We start from the raw sequence: 19245 nt of genomic DNA, 5'->3' as shown, positions 1-19245 counted from the left end.
GGGATTTTTATTTCCTTCCTGCTAGGTTTTGTGCCCCCAGTCTCCAGTTACTCAGATCCTCAGGACCTTCTTTAACCACAAGTATGGTCAAGCATGCGAAATATTTCAGTTGCCGTGAATTGGTACAGTGGTTCAGAAAATTACAGTTGCACTTTGTTAACAAAATTTAAATCTGTGTCAGATGTTATGCGTAGTTTGGACCCATATGTATCCATGGGATCATTGTGACATAGGAAGCAAACTTCTTTGCCAATATTGGTATACTGATGATAAAATGTTATTCATATCATTTTTCATCTTAGTGAACAGACTCAGAATGGGGTTTCTTACCTGGATCTCCATTATCACCCTTTACTCCTGTTTGTCATAAGTGGAAGCACTGCCTAAGCGTTAGGCTTTTAGTGGGCCTTTCTCTGCTGAAGTGAATAATAGAGAAGGAGTAAGCTGAGGCAGTGCTATTGAGAGGTTTGCTTAAAACCTTGAATCGTTACTTCTTGCTCCCAGCCTGCAGTGGTCTGCTCTTTCATATGCTTTGTTCTTTTCTCAACCTCCCTACCCCACGGAATTGTAATTGGAGGCTCTTTTTTTCCTACTTCAGTGATGCATCTAAATGTGTTGCATCTCAGCTAGATGACACACCTGCATGCCTAAATGCACAACAGCAAAGGTTAAGAACAGAGGATATGTAAACATCCAAACATTCTGGTAATTTGCAAGGAACATATCATACTGTATGTGTTAAAGAGGGTTTCGTAATATAAATATGGTGATGCGACAAAGAGTAAAATCACTATCTACTGTACAAAGCTTTATTTTTTGTGAATGTGTGGAATTTTATGTTTGTTGCAGTCTTTATATGTGGTGAGAATCCTCTTAAATCATATTAAATTGAACTGTAAATGTGTAGGAGTATCAGAATTAATGCACAGCAGATCATATTGTGTATTAAGCAGGAAACATGTCATTTCAATTGGAAACTTCTGTTAAGCCGTTTTAAACACACCAGAGACATTGCATCCTATTGTAACAAATTTATTCAGTTAGTAAATATTTTGTTAGACTGTGGGAACAACAGTATTTGGAATCGTGTATGAAAGAAGTCTCTTATACGATTACTATAGAACTGTGCAGCAGGATGCTGGAGTGTGAATACATGACACAAAATCATGAAATGATTTTATATTCTTCTTTTTGCCACAGGAGGGAGACTATTCCCCAAGTTTGTAGCTTTTCGAATATTAAAAAGCAACTCTAAAAAGAGACACTGAAGCCTTTTCCACTGGAGCTTGACGTTGTTTTATCTATTGTTACCAAATCCATTGTTGAAATCATTCCAAGGGCTTTATTAGTAAAGGTAATTCATATCTCCTTTAAAAGCCTTCACAAAGTAAAAAAAAAATATATTAACCTAATTTAAATGCATTTTACAATGGTAGGACAAATAAAATCATTATTTTATTTTCTTAACTTGTTACTCTGCTTCATTTGTGGTTCAGGTTAAAATACAAAATACAGAAACGAGGAAGAAACATGCCTTGCACAGGGCAGCCAAAAACAACACATCCAAATGCCCCCACATAGAAATGTATAGCTGTACATTTCAATTGGTGTTCTAGAGCTCATTCAAACACAAATAATTTAATCATCTTATGACACAGAACAATTATATTATATGCCTTCTTTTCAAACAGTGTGGCTGACAAACCAGATGGAGGAAACTTGGAAATGAAGCTTTAATTTAAATTCACCCTCATAATAGTTACTGCAACACTTGATACACATCCAGTAACCCCTCCACTCATGTAAAAAAAAATTAATGTTACCTGAAGGATATTCAGATGATCATCCACTTTCCAGTCGAAGACCAAATGTCCTGTTTAGAGATGCGTCTTCATTAATCAGTATAGAGATCTGGTAGCTCTGCTTGCTGTGTAATTGTAACATTAATGATTTTCAAAGGGTGGGTCCATCCTTTATGCTTTAATGCTCCACGAACTTTCATAATGGACCTTAAAATGATTTACAATTCTAAGGTTTGACCCTGAAACCTTACACGGTTCACATGAGTACTTTTAAGTTATGTACTTGTAGCTTCTTAACTTCCCTCCCTGGCTTTAATGAATGAACCCATTTGTTTAAATGAGCAGTGTCTGTCTCTGATATGGGCTGTCAGAACCAAACAGGTTCTTATATATGTAAACTTCTAGGGATTTTTATAAAGTTGGTTGGGCATGCTTGGATATGACCATTGTGATATTTAACTGTAACAATGTCAAGAAGACATGGAAGTATCTGTTTAGAGGTGTTAGAAACACTAATGGTTCAAACAAGAACTACAGTATTTACTCAGCACAAACTGACTTTTTGTCAGTAATCGCCAGGTGGCAGGCTTGTACAAAAAAGAGATTCACTAGTATCTGTACGTCATTGTTCGTAACCAGAGCAGATCTTTCATTCTATAATATAAAACAAATCAGACTGGTAAATCATTTATGTTTCTGCACTAAATTTTATGTACAAGTTAACTGGGGAAATTGCCAGCCCTTTGTCATTATAAGTAATGTTTATCACCTACAAGAAAATAATTTTTTAGGTTAAGGTTGAAACATCATGATCATGACATTTAATCAGACTCCTAGTCTGACTTTGTCCAATAGAACATTTACAATGTCACAGATTCCCAAAATTAGGACCTGTCTCAGGTTAATTGGGAAAATTGGCCCTGGTGTGAGTGTGTGTGTTTGGGTCTGTGTGTTTGCCCTGTGATACACTGGCATCCCATCCAGGGTGTATCCCGCCTCACACCCGTTGCTTGCTGGGATAGGCATCTGGCTGTCCTGCCCTTTTAATAGATAAAGCGTTTAGAAAATGGATGGATGGCTCCATCTCAGGACCCCCCACTAATATTTTGTGAGTATAAAAAATTATTTCCACTGAATTAATCATCTCAAACACAGAGCTTCTGCAAGTTCCAATATGCAGTACTTCTTTACATTGTTTATATGATGTCGTTCACAATGAAGTACAGTATACTTTACAAGAAGGACTGCCCTCTGAAAGTCATTTTAGTTTCTAAGGCATCCATGACAATGTTTTACAAGTCTGAAAGCACTGATGCTTTCAAAGACAATCTGGACAATTTGTGCACAACAATCAGAAACACAAAGCTAAATGCAATACATTTTATGGTTAGTCAGTGGATACGTGAGTCTTTTATCAGACCGTGTGCTAAAAAAAACAGGAAAGAGTTAAATTGTGCTGGTTTCACACGTCTCTGTGAAAGCCTCTAATATACAGTATGCAGTACATGCTGTTAATATAATGTGACAGTGCATCAGGAACCGTAGTGACTCCCCAGCAATTAATCAACTACCAACTAACAGTACCTCAAATCAAAAGGACACAGCTGGAACCTACACGATAGTGCATTCAAAATTAGTCAGAGAAGAAGACACTCCTTTACGTGAAGGGTTGTAGCGATATGGAACAAGGAAACCAGTCATGCTGTTAAAACTGGTACACCGTTTCTTTAAAAAAACAGCTAGATGAGATTCTTGGACACTACTAAACGGGCTAGCTGGGCCAAGTGGCCTCCCCTCCTTCTAATCTTCCTTATGTTCTTATGTCAATTCCAGTTCTGTGTTTTAAAAGCAATGTTGAACTTTCACCAATAAGAGAAAATGACACAAAGAGTAAAGAATAAAGACAAAGTTGCATTTCCAATTGCACAGTAGAATTCACAGACACGTCTTGTAACCCCTTAGTCACATTCACCACCTCTGAAACTCTGTTCCAGTTCCAAGTGACCAGGATCGTCAGCCAACATCGTCTCACTTTTCTGCAGGAATGGATCACAAATATTAATGCTAATGAGAAAAAACACACATTCCACGACAATACAAAAGCATATACTGTACACAACGTGCAAAAGCGTATTCTTACAACTCTCACAGTCTGCTGTAGGTAACTGATTTATATACATTTCACTAGAAATAACGATACCCAATAATTAATGGTAATAAAAGGATTATGGAGTGTTTAATTTTAAAAAAAATGTCTTACACTGCTAGGCTGAGGGCTAACCTCCTGGCCATAGGGAGAGGAGCCTGGGAGTCCCATATGCAGACTGAGGAGTGACCAAGAGGTAAGTGCAGAAATGGAGATGGGAGAAAAATATACAGTATGTGAGGGAGAGAAGGGGATCACGTACAGTCTGTATAATGTTTTAGGTGAGGAAATGATGGCAGCTGAGTGTGATTGAACTTGGCTGTTGTCATCCCCCCCCCCCCAGCAGACTTCTGTTACAAACACCATTATTACCCATCTGATTTTATGGGTGGTGGTGTATGAATACCTATACATTTTAAGATGTATTCAGGTCTGTAAGGATTCTAGATCTGCCATAAAAACTGAAGAAGAAAAATACTGATGTGGGACTTCCCCTCAACAAACTGCCTGCTGAGCATTGCCGGTGCTGCTATTTTTAAGCAAATGCCTGTTCAGCTGTAGTCTAACTGAAATATTAATTAGTAAAGTGAAAAATGTGCAGATGTGCTGTCCTGGAGCACTGGAATTTATATATACTGTATATACAGCCTTATCCGTATTATGTTTCAGAGTAGCAAGAAATTAGCTGAAAACCACAAACATGAAGTTTTCATTTTCTAGCTAATTAGATTAAGTAACTGGTGAATACAAAAACCATTGGCGGTCTCTGTCCAGTTTCACTGGGCACTCTGAGCAAGGCAGGCTGCAGACCGACAATATGAAGGAGCCCGGAGCTATTTGATTCTCTTCCTGCAGTGCTTGCAAACACAGATACCATTTTGAACCTCCAGCCAGGGAAGGTTTTTACTGTTCCTGGCGTAAGCAATACATAACATGTTGTACGTACTGTGTACCATAAGCAATACAATACATCATGAACAATGCCTCTCATGTGCCACATGGGACTGTTATTAGGCAGCGGAGCACTTTTAGTAACAGACTGCTCCAGCTACGGTGTTCAAGGCAACGTTTCCGCAGATCCTTCCTCCTGGTGGCTGTCAGGGTGTATAACACTGCCCTAGGCTAGGACTGCTAGCCCTTCATCTGCTCATCTATGGACAGCATGTTGCATGCATGAACTTTTTGGACACTGCATTAATATACTGTTTATACTGTGCTACTTTCAATCTGTATATACTGTATTGTTTTACAGTGACTATTAGCATATTTTGCACACCTAACTTTATTTTATTTTGTATTGCTGTACTTATTTTAATTTGTAGTCTATTCTGATGTCTGTTTTTGCTTGTCTTGGGCTGGGCTGCTGTAACACCTCAATTTCCCTTTGGGATCAATAAAGTCTTATCTATCTATCTATGCATATACCTGAAGTGTGGACTGGATTGACTGGCCTAACCGAGCTGCAGCACAGATTGTATTCTAAGAAACAGGAAGGCACGCCTAAAAATAGTTTTTCTTTCTCTGTACAAATTCATCAGTCCAACAGTAAATCCACCACGAGGGCAGAAAGACTTCAGGAATTACATCTTCTTTGGGGCAGGCATACCATTTTATGTGTCTGGAAATGTTACCTTGCGAAGAATGGCAAACAGGTTAAAATCTCATCAGCAGTCTGGGCAGAGCTCCTTTATAGCCACATCCCAGGGACACACTGTCAGACTAGATTAGCATTTCACATTAAGGGCCAAACTTCACCCTGCCATACACTTCCCTCTCTGTATCTGAGCTATGTGCAAATATATTATATATCATTATACTGTATGGTCTTATTGGATTTACACTACCTACAGTAGGTCTCTTAAAGGCATAGTCTATATCTCTCTCAAAAAAAAAACGTGTCATCTTCATCACAACAATTATGGAATACAGAAATAACAATACCATTTCAAGACAGTGTGTGTACAGTAGGTGAAATTACAGTATGCCATACACTCCACTGTTGACTTTTATATTCTCTTCCAAGTGATAAAATCCCCAGGTGAAATGTACAAAATGTACTCTTGCATACTGAAGAAATTCAGCACCATGCTTAAGATGCAAGGCCTTACCGAAGGGCTCGTGAAAAGCTTAGAAGACGCAGAAAAGATGCAACTCCAGTACACACATGTCATTTACATATTGTCTATTTTCAGGCTTGAAAAGAGAGGAGGACAAGGACAACTGATTCAAACAGGCAAAAACCTTAATAGCTTTGACAAAGTCAGCCTAATGGACTTCTCCAGAATAGAATAGAGACAAGCGATAACTGCAGGGGGGTGTTTTTAAGATCGAAAACAGGAGGCACTTCTTAACACAAAGGGTTCTTGGTGTCTGGAACAGGTTACCCACCCGTCATCTTGTTGAATTTAATACCCTTGTTGATACCCCAGTAATAATGAAGGCATAATATTCAGAGGAGTACAGTGTCCAGCAGTGTACTTTTATGAAAACACTTATTCTGCTCTATTGCCATTTCACACTGCACTGACTGTCCACAATTATTTCAGTAGAGGTCTGCAGCTTGTCCTTGGCCAAAACTGAACTGAAAGCTAAGAATGCTGTTTTTCTGACTTCGGGTTCGAAGGACGAATTGTGGCAGGAGCAGCGAGTGTTCAAGAACCCCAATTCATTATAATTCGTGCCCACTTTACACTATAATATGTAAAGTGGGCACAGCATAGAAACTTTATACCTAAAGAGCACAGAAGAACACAGTTTTACCGTATATCAGTCTTGACATCTCAGCCAGTTTTAGCTTAGGAGAAAACGCATGTACTGAACCTTTTCAATCAGTTGAGTGATAATAACAAATAGTAATAAAACGCTGCTTGCACTACAATTCAAACCTTAGTATCACCAGGCAGACAGGTTTACTGAAGTAATTAATCACCGTCTGACAAGACAGCATCTTGGATCCCACCAGCAAGCATGTGTGCTTTGATGGCTGTTAACTCTAACGACTAAAATATTACCACCTGAAGAAGGCTCCAAAGCCGAAACTTAGAGCTGACTCAGCTCCGTACTCGACCGTCTTCAAAAATACTGTCACTACAAGCTATGTTTGCATTGGCTCTGTTGTAAATTTTAATTATACCCTTTACGTTTTAATGTGTAAAAGTATTTTTTTTTAAAGATACTGCCGCCGATAGCTGAGTTTGGAGCTGTATGCACCCTCTAGATACTCAAGTCTACTGTCCTTGTCCAGACTATCGACATCGTCTGCGCGTTCACCTCAGAATTTGCTGCGTTTCAAGCAACACCGTGAACGCGCCTCGACAGCCAGCGGAGCCCGTGAAATGACTGGAGTGAGATGCTGATTTCTATGGGGAACTGAACTCGGTACTGTACTATAATTCTGCTGCAGTAAGGGGGAAAACAACCACCTTTATCTCATGCTGTTTCTGCGATACCTATTTTCGGTCTGCCGCGGAACTGCATGGTCTATGACATAACGGATCAGGAACGTTTTTCAAAACGTAAATGTCAAATGTCCGGCTGACTTTGTAGTGTCTCTTTGCGGTCCTTGCAGCCTACGCCATTGCGTGTTTCGCCATATCACTGGGGATGGGGGGGTTGTCTCGGTTGGCGTTTTATACACATGCACTTTACTAGCATCGCTTGCATATTTATATTTGACGCTTGTGCCAAATTTTGCAGCATCTTTAAATTAGAAGAAAAGTGATACTTCTGCTGTTACAGCGTTTCCTCTGCTGAAATACTGCAGACGGACTCCAGGGTCCGCATGACTGCGGTGCATCATCAGTGTGATGGCAGGCTGTTATGAGGATATTACAGAGGGAAAGTTCAGTAATTTCGTTGCAGGTCCCAATTGTATCAGTGTGGAAGTGACGGTTTTCGGAAAAGCAAACAATGCTTCAAACAAGCGTTTTTTTTTTTAGTTTGTTTTGTACTCAGCCTGTGTTCGGACGAGGCGCGCAGGGGTTCATCTGTAATCTTTTCCGTGTGCTTTAAACATACAGTACTGTACACCCATCTAACGCACAGGTGAGTGTAAACATGAATAGTGGGTGTGGTAAAAGAAAGGTACCTGGTGGATGGTGAACAGGTAGGGCAGCTTTTAGATTCCATAAAGCAGTGGCACACTGGTGGAATTCTGTCAGTTCGCTTCGGCGTCTTGCAATAAACCTTGCCCACTAACAGTAGAGTTAAAAGGAAGGTGATATAGGTGAGTCTGATATTTATTGCTATCGTTTTTTTAAAAAACTGTAATCAGTAATCAAAGGCTTTGGTCTCGGGGTAACGCTAAAGTGAAAGTATTTGTCCCAAATATATATATATATGTGTGTGTTTTTTTTAATGATACACTTGGAAAATGTGAATACTTTTCCCCCATTTTAACACACTGACAGAATTGAATGAGGAGGGGGTGACTTTGACCAAGAATGTCTTTGAATACAGTTCAAATACAGCCACCCGGTCTTGAATCTGGGTTTTAAATTTTACCCCTATCGCTAAGAAAATATTTCCATTTAAACGTATTACATCTGTGCTGTTCTCTTCTGTTACAGATCAACCAGAATTAATGTCACAGGGTTTGGCATTACACATTGTTCACTTGCTCAGTGAACAATGTGTAAATGAGACATCAATTTACATTTACAACGAGTTTCAGAGAAGGCTCGCCTTAACACGTTCAGACACGTTTTGAACGTGTCTGGATTAATATCTGTCCTTTAATATCCGTATTTATATCACTTATTTAGTCATTTGTGTTGTGTTCCATTGAAGTCTTAACAATTCAGCTGGGCTCTTGACGACTGCTGTCCCGTCTGGACCCACGCGTATAAGTTAGAACACGTGTCATACTGTTCTTCTCGACAATGTATCATAATTATTTCTCCAATTAATACATTACCTTTCCTCATCCAAATTAGGCAGACAAGTAACCATTTTATTATGCATATTTATATTTTTTATTCTAATAAAAAGACGAGTTTACCGGGGTTATCTACCGGTTGCCCAATTTGCTTTGTCCTGTCGACTTTCATGAGTGGTTTGGTGCCACTTTGCTCAACTGTACACTACTAAGCAAGCAGTGTCATGTCAGAAACATACTGTTGATTCTCCCACATATACAGTAAAGTATTTAATTATACTCTATAAATAATAATAATAAAGGCGGCTTACCAATGTGCGCCAGATAGTTACAGTATGATTTGTTAATGCTGTTCGTGCGTTTTCCTAAATTACAGCTGGAAAGGGTGTTAGGCTCAATTTGTAAGCAAACGGGGGGGATTTTACTGAAGCAACTGTACTGTATGTCAAAAGTACAGCTAGCCCCCAGAGGGTGGGAATTCAGTGAAAGATTCCCTAAACCTGAACGTACTTTTATTTATGTCTGGCCTGTTTAAAATGAAAGGGAAACTGTCATCGAGTGGCTTATTTGATCAAGTCTGCCTGCTGGGATGTAACACCTAGCCCCCCTCGTGTCTTATTAGAGTATTGAAGAACACCAGGGCAGACTCGGGAGATTTCTGCGTGGCACTTCTCTGGTTACCCTGGGATTCCTAGTTAACAAAAGGTGCTGCACACTTAGCCCTGGGGCACTGCCTAGTGCTGGAAAAGGCTTCGTATTCCAAAGGCTACGGAATAAACATTACAGCATAAATGGCCTGCATATGCATTTAAAAATAATAATGCATACAAAATATATACCGGTAAATTAAACATACAGTAAAAAATAATGATTGATATAGCACTTTTTTTCACCCTCAATGGATCACGAAGAGCACTTCACAAAGTTTCGTTCATGTCTGCCAAGTTAATGGATTTGTCCAATCTACTGTTACAAGATTGGAAAGTGTGCGAGTTTCGCATTACAAGAATCCCTTGCCGGTCTCTTTCCTTTGCCGTGCAGCTCCCCCTTTTAATTCGAGCCGATGAAATAATTGCTAAGAAACAACAACAGCGAATCGCTGCCAGGTAGTGGAGGCAGTTTGCGTGCAATCTCATGTGTCACGCTGCCGTATTTTCGAAAGCGCAGTCCTCCGCTACGTTTGAAGCAGAAATCTGCACAGGCTCTGACGCTGGACAAAAGTGTGTTAAAAGCTCAAGGGGGAACGTGTTTCATATTAGGGTACTCAAGATTAAAGACGGGTTCTAAAGAAGAACTCACATCTTCTTCACCCTTCGATATTAGCATCCCAGGCTGGAGGTGCAGAATGGCCACTTTTCCATGTTCACTTGTGGCTACTTTTCTGCTGCTTCTGTGGGCTGGTTCTGTGAAGGTGGTTTCTGAGGAGCCTGCAACTGTAACAAACAGGGGTAGCAGGGCACGGGGTGACATCAGGATACAAGTGCAGGCACCGGCCTTCTTGCAACACTGCCTACAAGCAGGCACGATATACTGTATGTTCCGTTACAACGAAATGTCAAATGTGCTCGTTTCCAGTTTTTCAAGTGTTTTAGTGGCAGTTTGACAACTATTATCTATTATATCATCTATACCACAAACTCTTTCATTTTAACTTTTTTTATGCATTAATAAATGAAGCGTAAATCTGTCAGTGAGTCATGGTACATTGTAAAATCAATTTTTGAAACACCTGGTTCCTCATTCAGAAAGCTTTTAATTATTTTTGTCCCAGGTGTGAGTAAAAAAACAAACTAAAGAAACAACTGTTCTCCCTAATGGATGACCTCATTATTCTAGTAAACTTAGTTATCAGTCATAAGCTAGGCCATTATGAATCTTATTAGATGAACCTATACCCATTAGTGACACAGTACAGAACCAAACCTCAGTGTAATTCTCCTAAGAGTTTAAAATAATTCCTCTAACAGTATAATTCTTCTAACAGTTTAAAATAATCCATCTAAATCCTCAAAATGATCCCCTATAAAACAGGGTGGGTCAGTCCCAGTCTATATGAGCTGCAAACCAGCAGAGGTTCTGTGGCCAGTACAGGAAAAAACACTGCAAATTAATGTACAACCAGCAAGAAAGAATACAAGACAGAGGAGCCTCTGGCAAACAAAAAAGCGATCATAAAGTGCTGTGTGTTTAACTTGTTTTCTTTTAATCTGGGGCCTGTGTGTCAAAAATAACTAACAGCCCCTGACCTGGGGAAATGGTAGAATCAAGTAATTGGCTTAATTAAGCAAATTAAAGCTCATATGGAAGAAGAGCTAGAAGACCTGATGGCCCTCAACAGTCTGGACACATACAGGGTTTCATTCCATCTGAGCTCTTCGTTTCATTGAGCCCGTAATTGGACCGACGAGCTGCTTGACTGGCACATTTACAAGTTTGTTTAGTCTACTCACAAGTTTTGAATAGTGTTTTTTCTAAAGGTAATAGTTAAAAGGCAACCTCCACCATGGTGAAAAATCAAATAGTTCAAATTAAACCTATTATTAAGTCAGTACAGCGTTCAATTGTGTAGCCGAGGACCTCCAGTCAGTGGATTTATCATTTCCAGCTCAAGGGGTAGAGTTACACACACTGTTTTTTTTTATAGATTTCCATAAATCAAGCCATGAGATCAATGTAGTAATGAAGATCTTAGATGGAATGAAAAAAAAATGTCATAGCCCCCAAGGACCAGATCTAACAGCTCATGCAATTGATATATTTGTGTATTTGTGTGTTTGTGTGTCTCTTGTGCCTCTAGTGTGGCTGTCCATTTCAAAGTGGCCCAATGGATGTGAAGAGCCTGAAGGAATATCTCTGCTGGCTTTATTACCAGTACCTGCTGATCACCGGAATCTATGTGTTGGAACCTTGGGAACAGTCGATCTTCAATACTGTTTTATTCACGATGATCGCAATGGTGGTTTACACTTCTTACGTCTTCATTCCAATCCACGTCCGTCTGGCCCTGGAGTTTTTCTCTGGCTTCTTTGGAGGCCAACACAAAAGTACTGTTGCCTTGATGAACTGACTTTCGACAGCAGCGGACTTCTAGAGCATGAGTTGGGTTTTTTTTTTTAAGAAATAATTTCTTCCGCGGAAGATTGCCAGCAGATCACAACTTTCATTTCTATCTTTTCGCTGTCAAGGAAGGACTGAACATGTTTTATTCGAGTTGTCTCGCCAGAATTGGCACTTGGCAGCAGTAGAGGTTTCCCAGTAGTCCAACCATTCTCAGCTGTTTCTTCCCATCACTGTCCTGTGTTGAAACCATATTAAGGCATTTGTTTCTGAAAGATGCACTGAAGTTTGCACATAAGCAGCTCTCATGTTGACTGAACTATCAATTCGGAAAAAAGAAACTGAATAAATATTAATCGCACCTGTTTGCTCTGACTGTATCCAATATAATTTGAATCTATCTATAAATTGACTATAACTATATAAAGAGGAATGACTAAATCCGATTTTCTGCTTTCAGTAAGAATAAGAATTTCAAAGTAACGGGAAGGTTTGATATTGTGCATCGTGAAATTCAGCACTTCTCATGTAGATACAGTATGTGTAAACACAAACACTTGGAGTATGTTTTGTCTTTACTGTAGTACAGGGTTGCACATGAGCCCAAACGCTGATCAAAATACATTCTGTCTTTATATAACACTTTATAGTCACTACAACTTTACATAATCTTGCAATGCCCAGAGCAATATTGACTGTGTAAGTCTCAACATGTCTGAAACTGCATTAAACACTGTGAATAATAATTTACTGTACATTATTGATTGTTAGCCTTGGTTGCTGAACTTGATGGACTGAAGTAATTCTGCAATATTTTCAAAGCAGCCAAACTGAGAGATCTTCTTATGCTTGTCTCTTTTAACTTCTCTGTAATAAACTAAAAAATGGACGAACACAAAAGATCAAAGTATAAAGTTTCCATAAGTGTAAAGTTATTTCTATTTCTGTTTTTTACTTTCCCTTATGGTGAAGGGTGGTTGAACAATATGCATCTGTATAGATAACTATTAATGTCTGATCTGTTACTGTGTTAATTAGCAGAGTATGCTTATCTTTATTTATTATGAATCACTAAGTACAGTATGTTCACTTTGGTTAATGTTATAAACCTATTGTATCTTTAGGTTAGAGCAGTATGTGTTGTTCACTTGATAGCTGTCATAGTGTTAAGCAATGTGAAGGGTAGTATAATACTAATCTTTTATATCATTTAAAACCATGAATGTAAATGGCAAAAACTAGAGAATTCAATGAACAGGTTGCTATCAAGTGAAGACACTTCTGTAATAATCTTATGAGAATGATGTTTGTCTTGTTTAAATTATGCTTTTTTTTTCTTAGAATCATTACAGTTTCTAAGAAAAATGTGTAGTTTTGCTACAAGTATGAATGTTTCTTGAACTTTAAATAAAATATAAATAAATACTTTTACATGTGGTCTTATTATGAAGACATTTTTTTCTTCATAATCTTGGGACTGTAACTCAATGTTATGTGAAAATTTAATTGATAGTGACAGACATCTTTAGCAGGCTAAGTAACCAGTTGTCATCATATATTTTATGTACAGTAAAAGGTATGGCACTCTATTAATAATCACCACATTAAATTATTTCCAGAAGAGATTTTGCAATGCAAATCAGTTACCAACCAGGCATTTTGCGTTGTAAGTTATGGACAAAAGGCATATTGTAGAACCTGTCTAACCTGCTTTTGTCAGTTCCACATAGCACTGTTTTCTATCTTGATGGAAAAAAAAACTTTCTAGACATCTCTAATGTGTAAAGTGTTTCACAAAATGAAGATAAATGTGCATTCTTGGTGTATGCCTGCAGTGAAAGGTTGCAGAACCTGACTTCTTTCATAAAGCAAAAGTAACGGTTTCTTAAACAAACCAGTTTTCTCATCTACAAAATCAGTGCCCAGGAGGCAGGCTTAAAATGTGAAGTTAGCAAACATTAAATATACAAGGTAGATTTTCAACAAAACATTTAAAAGAGAAGCAATTTAACATAATCACTTCATACAATTAATAGGAACGTTTGGTGAATGTAGTTTTATGCAGCATTATGTGACACATACAGTAAAAGCATGTTAGCACTGATAAGCAGCTGGTATTCAAGATAAGTGATTCTTATTTGAGAAATGCAAATTGTGCTTCATCGTGCGTCATCTGTCCACAGTACTGCCAGCACAGGTGTATGGCGATTACAAACTACTGTATTACAAAATTGTATTACAAAATGCAGGTGTACAAATTCTTAAGAATATTCTGTAGAGAATCAATTATTCATATAGTGTGGCAGTAAGAGAACTTCTGCTGTCCAAAAACAACTGAACTATTAAAAGGCTGTGCTGTGCCTAATGCACTGGAGTGCACTCTTTCCTTTGTTATATACTTTCTATTGCAAGCCTTGCCGTATGTTTGTCGTCCAAGACACAGTTTAACAACATTCAATAAGGAAACTCTTCTGTGAAGTCTCAGCTTTTTTAAAATAATAATCATTATCATTGTTATTTGAATGTGGGTAGCTGAAACAAAATTTGATTTATCGCTTTATAACACTAATGATTTTTTAACTCAAGCTCAATAAAAAATGTAAGATGTCTGGCCATTTGGCTGACATATAAATATTTCTGGAACTGGTCTTCATTTCACAAGATCATGCCATCAATGAGTCTAAACTGTCCTTAGTCAACTTAGCAACTTCTTAATGAACTAAAAATAGTTTGGGTTGCTTCTTTACCCCAATCAGCAGACAGACTATAGTTACACTTTTTTTCATGTGTAGTGTTAATTATTAAACTAACTTCTTTTATGACCATTCAGTGGCCTGAACAAAACATTTTGCTGATGACTTAATGAAGCTATGCCTGCTGACCAGATAAGGATAAACATCAGTACTTGAATTTCCTCAGAAAATAAGAAGAAAATCTACACTAGGTCCAGATTGGACAGGGAAGGTTCTATCACAATCTATACCCATGTTCCACAAATTTTTTCACCTGAAATGGAGATGTATGTTTATACATATACACTATATTTTCCTTTACATATCCATATACTGTATCATACTGTATACAGTATATGACAAAAAAACTAATGTGGAGGATTCTTACTGGTTTAATTCTTACTGATGTAAAAGACATTTTAAAAAAAATCAGTGTGCCAAAGCATTAGGTCAATGTTTCATCAAGTAAATAAGAATTCAGCATGACAGTGCATTTTTATATCTGTATTGAGTGAAATGTTTCTCTTGGTTTCTGAGCCAAGCTGTGTGTAACCTCTTTCTGGTGAATGATACGAACAAAGATGGTGAACAAAGAATCTCAAATTCTTTTGGAAAAACAATCGGTAAAGAAGGCCAGGCCTTGCATGCATTTTCTTCCAATAATAGTGAAAAGCTCTTAAATTGTTTTGATTTTTTGGGGTAAGCTCTTAAATTCTTATGATTTTGGGGGGTTATTTTTATATAAACAATAACCATTTTTAATTTGAATTGACATAATTTGCAGCTAACTGTAATACAATATCTCTGTCCTTTACAGTGCAGATAAAAATCAAATTCCCTGATCCAGTTCCTGATCTGACTTTAACCTGACCATCAAGTCTTGAAAGAGAACAGTTTATTTACAGCAACAGTATCGTGTTTATTGTTCTAACATTTTCCTTACTTCTTAAGCAGGTAATGTCAGACGGATTCCTAACTGCTAGAGGTAACTGAGAAAAATGCTAAAGAAATTCCCCTCTGCTCTTGACTTCCAGTGTTTGAGAAGTACAGATCCATGGGAATGGAAAGGTTTTATTACTTCCAAGAAGAAAGGGGAGTTTATCAAATGTAGTGACTAAGCATACTGAATAAATTAATGCACTACAGATCTGGTTCAAGCTGTGGTCAGATTAAACCTGTTAACAATTGACCATTGTCTGGCCAATTTGAAAGCATCAATAGACTACCGTTGTCTCAAACCATTGAGTAAATACAAAAAAGGGAAAGATGTCTCCATTGAGATGCCATTCTGCATGAACCCAGTACAGCACGGTAAAATGAACCGCTTCCTTTATTTCTGTCACAGAACTTCTTTCCTCATTTACATGCTAGCTCCTACCAAATATGACTTGTTCTGTACTCTTCAAGTAAGAAAAAAATATTTTGTTTTACTATCATATACAAACCTTAAACTTTGTCCAATATTATTATCCTATGTCTTTAAATGTGGTTATACATCTGATACTCCTCTATCTGAACAACTAAATTATTGTCAAACAGTTATATTATTATCTGCTTTTTCAGCAGTGACCGAGCAAATAGATGTAAGTAAAACCACTTATGTGTGGTGAGATCAATTTGAAATCTCATCTTCAATGACAGTGTGAGTGAAAAAGTCTGATATGGTCATCTTTTTTGTCCTGTTTGTTGGGAAATAATATATCTTCATTACAAGGTGTTCCCAAACAGAAAACAGAATGAGCTGACCTTTTTCATTAACAAATTAAAAAACAAACAAACATTTACACATGTTGGTTGTGTTTGCTGAAATATTTAATGTTAATATTAAAATGTAGTTTCTCAGTGAAGACTTAAGAAGCCACAGGAGACATTACACTCATTTGCCTAAATTATTATTTATTTATTACCAAAAGACCTTTACAGTTTTTAGCATTACTGCTTTAATAATCTGTATTTTACTAAGATTGTAGGATAAAACCTTCATTTTTATTTTAAGATGAAGATCATTGTATCAAAATATAGAGAAATATATAGAGTGAAATTTTTGACAAATTTAAATATAAACATATGGAGTATGTGTTTTCCAATCACACCAGTATATGCATATAATGCATCTATTTTTTAGAAAGGAGACATACAGTAGCAGTCAGATCAGTGCTCAGCATGTCATAAAACTTCACAACATATGATCTGTACTTTGGTCTAGTATCTGTATAGATACTAAACCCTTTCACTTGAAACCTGTAAAACACAATACAGAAAAGCCAACCAAAGTTATAGAATGAGTATGAAATTTCAAACCACTGTGAATTTTCTGTTTTAAGAAATACAAATGTAAAAAATTCTCACTGTAATTAATTGTACTTGGAAAGAAGGCGTCATCTTTAAGAAATGTACTGTAAACACAGCATTGTCCAGTCTCTGATACTTTACCCTTATTGTAAATATTGTTTCTAAAGAGTATCTGTATTTGACATCTAGAGTTAATAATAGGCTTATTCGTTTTAGATAAAACTTTAACTTAAGTACGTTCAGAAATATTCAATTTTTATTTGTTGTTTTCCATGTGAATCTTAAGCATTTATATCTCCACGCCTTACAGTATAAGGAAGAAAGTGATTTGGTTTTAGGGTGTAGGTTAATGCCAATTAATACAAAAAATATATAGAAATAACGATAAACTCGTGAAATGAATTGATATTTAATTTTCATGATTCCTATGTTCTTCATCTTCCTTCACGGTTTTATCATAATTCGCTGGTGATAACACCTAGTTTCTTTTTAAATTAAAATACATAAAACATTAGTGCTGCATGCAATGTAAATATTAGGCCTGAATCTGGTCTCTTTTTCAACTGTATGTGGTTAGAGGAATAACTGAATGGTGCCTCCAGCACACACTAACAATGACTTAACAAAGATGCTTCGTGAGGCTCTCAAAAATGCTGTTAGTGCTCTCTGGTAACTAAGAAACATCTTAACTTGATGTTTGCATCTTTCTGTTTGCCATTGTTTGAGCTTTCTAAATGCTAAAACTCTCATAATTGCCAGTCTGTTTCCTGTTAGAGGTCATCCTACTTTCAGCTGGCAGACAATGTCCACAATTATACTAGCAAAGCACATTGATTCCTGTACTGTCAGCAAACACATGTGGTTCCAGTAGCAGACAGTTGACAATAAACGTGAAATCCTACACCGAGTGTCTATGGCAATAACTAGCAATGTCCACATTGACAACTTACATAACTCCAGTTTATATTGTTTTACTTGTAGCTGCACGCATACACATAAACAGTGGATATTTTGAGTCCTGTTTTTTGTTTACCATGAGCTCAACCTGTATTTAGACTCGCTAATACAAAGTTGCTTTCTAGTGCTTTATCATGTCATATGTTAATGTACTGTATGTTCAAGGATTGACAAATAGACCACACCTACAATGGATGGTTCAAAAGACATCAAGTTTAGGCTCCATGACATTTTTAATATACCGGATCATTTCATAAAGTATAAAGGATGGTATAACAAAAGAGAAATAAGAAACATGCATTTTCCGCTTTGTGTGAACGTGTGTTAAAAAGACTATTTTTTAACGTTGAAATCAGAAAATCAGAAATAAAGCTTTGAATGTTTAAAACACTTTAACTAAAAGCATTTGATAGTCCCTCTTTTTGTTATATTTTTCTTCTTTTAACTCTCTTCCTAATATTTACCATTGATCCGGTACTTTCTGAGTATTTGGAAGACCTCTTACACCTTTGCTCTTAAATTCAGTTGGTATGTGGTATAACAATATAATTGATGGATTTCTAGAGAAAGTCGTGATCCTCAAACAACAATAAAAAGCTTAAATATGTTTAGCTAGAGCGCATTCGGGAGGTTTTTTTTTATGAAAACAAAATCTAAATATGTTTCCCTGGCGTTTACTGGAAATGTTTTTTCCTTGTGTTCCTGATAAACAGGTCTTGTCGAATAATAATTCCTTCTTTCATTTGATATGGCTTACACCTGCAAAGAAGAAAGCAGGTTTAATCTCAGGGACATATTTCAAGGGGCTTGTTTTCTCCCTTGTGCTCTTAAGGAGCTCTCTGTTTTAGAGAGCTTTAATGAGTGATTTGTGAACAGCAGGTGCTGTTGAAACAGAGGGTAAATTCTGAGCTCAGTAAATCGAAGCACAGGAACGTGCAATTGTGGTCAATTAAACTACATTCTAAATGACATGTAAATAGTGTGTGAGCTCAAGGTTTTGATGAGTATTTGGAACTGAGACATTTAAATTAAAAAGTTCGTTTTAACCTTAAAATTGTTTGAGGAACTAATGAATAGCTATTAGAAAGTTGCATTGCTCTCCTATAATGCTGTGCACTAGGGAAATTTCATTCATCATTGGATGAATTGGATCGCCTTTTCAGCATTGAGCTGCTCAGGCACCATTTTTACATTCACATTCACTCACTGCTCTAAAGTTTGTGCTGGCTAAAACACGGTGTTACAATTTAAATTCAGCCAGATGAATTTCAGATCAATTTTGAATACATATACACATAGCTCACAAATCAGGAGAAATGATCTCCTGTGCGTTTGACCTTATCTGTCCAGGCAGGGGAGACCTCCAGCCAGGACGTTTCTCCT

General features: G+C 37.3%; 1 protein-coding gene across 2 annotated transcripts; it reads left to right on the top strand.

The window, feature by feature from the left end:
* Nucleotides 1-7211: 7211 nt before the first annotated feature.
* On the top strand, nucleotides 7212-13309 carry sptssb (serine palmitoyltransferase, small subunit B). 2 transcript variants are annotated; one of them, XM_088618484.1, is made up of 3 exons: nucleotides 7379-7463; nucleotides 10856-10860; nucleotides 11622-13309. In XM_088618484.1, the coding sequence occupies exons 1-3, from the start codon at nucleotides 7424-7426 to the stop codon at nucleotides 11889-11891; spliced, it is 315 nt and encodes a 104-aa protein (XP_088474610.1). In that variant the 5' UTR covers nucleotides 7379-7423; the 3' UTR covers nucleotides 11892-13309. The 2 variants fall into 2 exon arrangements, with proteins under 2 accessions (XP_088474600.1, XP_088474610.1); XM_088618474.1 differs by lacking the exons at nucleotides 7379-7463; nucleotides 10856-10860 and adding an exon at nucleotides 7212-7331.
* Nucleotides 13310-19245: the final 5936 nt, after the last annotated feature.

This window comes from Lepisosteus platostomus, chromosome 2 (genome assembly GCF_059453375.1).
Source record: "Lepisosteus platostomus isolate fLepPlt1 chromosome 2, fLepPlt1.hap1, whole genome shotgun sequence".
In the NCBI taxonomy this organism is placed as follows: Eukaryota; Metazoa; Chordata; class Actinopteri; order Semionotiformes; family Lepisosteidae; genus Lepisosteus; species Lepisosteus platostomus.
The sequence above is the reverse complement of the archived record's forward strand: the minus strand, read 5'-3'. Positions and strand labels throughout refer to the sequence as shown.

What these genes read in the sequence shown, in the direction of transcription:
- sptssb (XM_088618484.1), top strand. Translation starts at nt 7,424, where the DNA reads ATGGTCTATGACATAACGGATCAGGAACGTTTTTCAAAAC.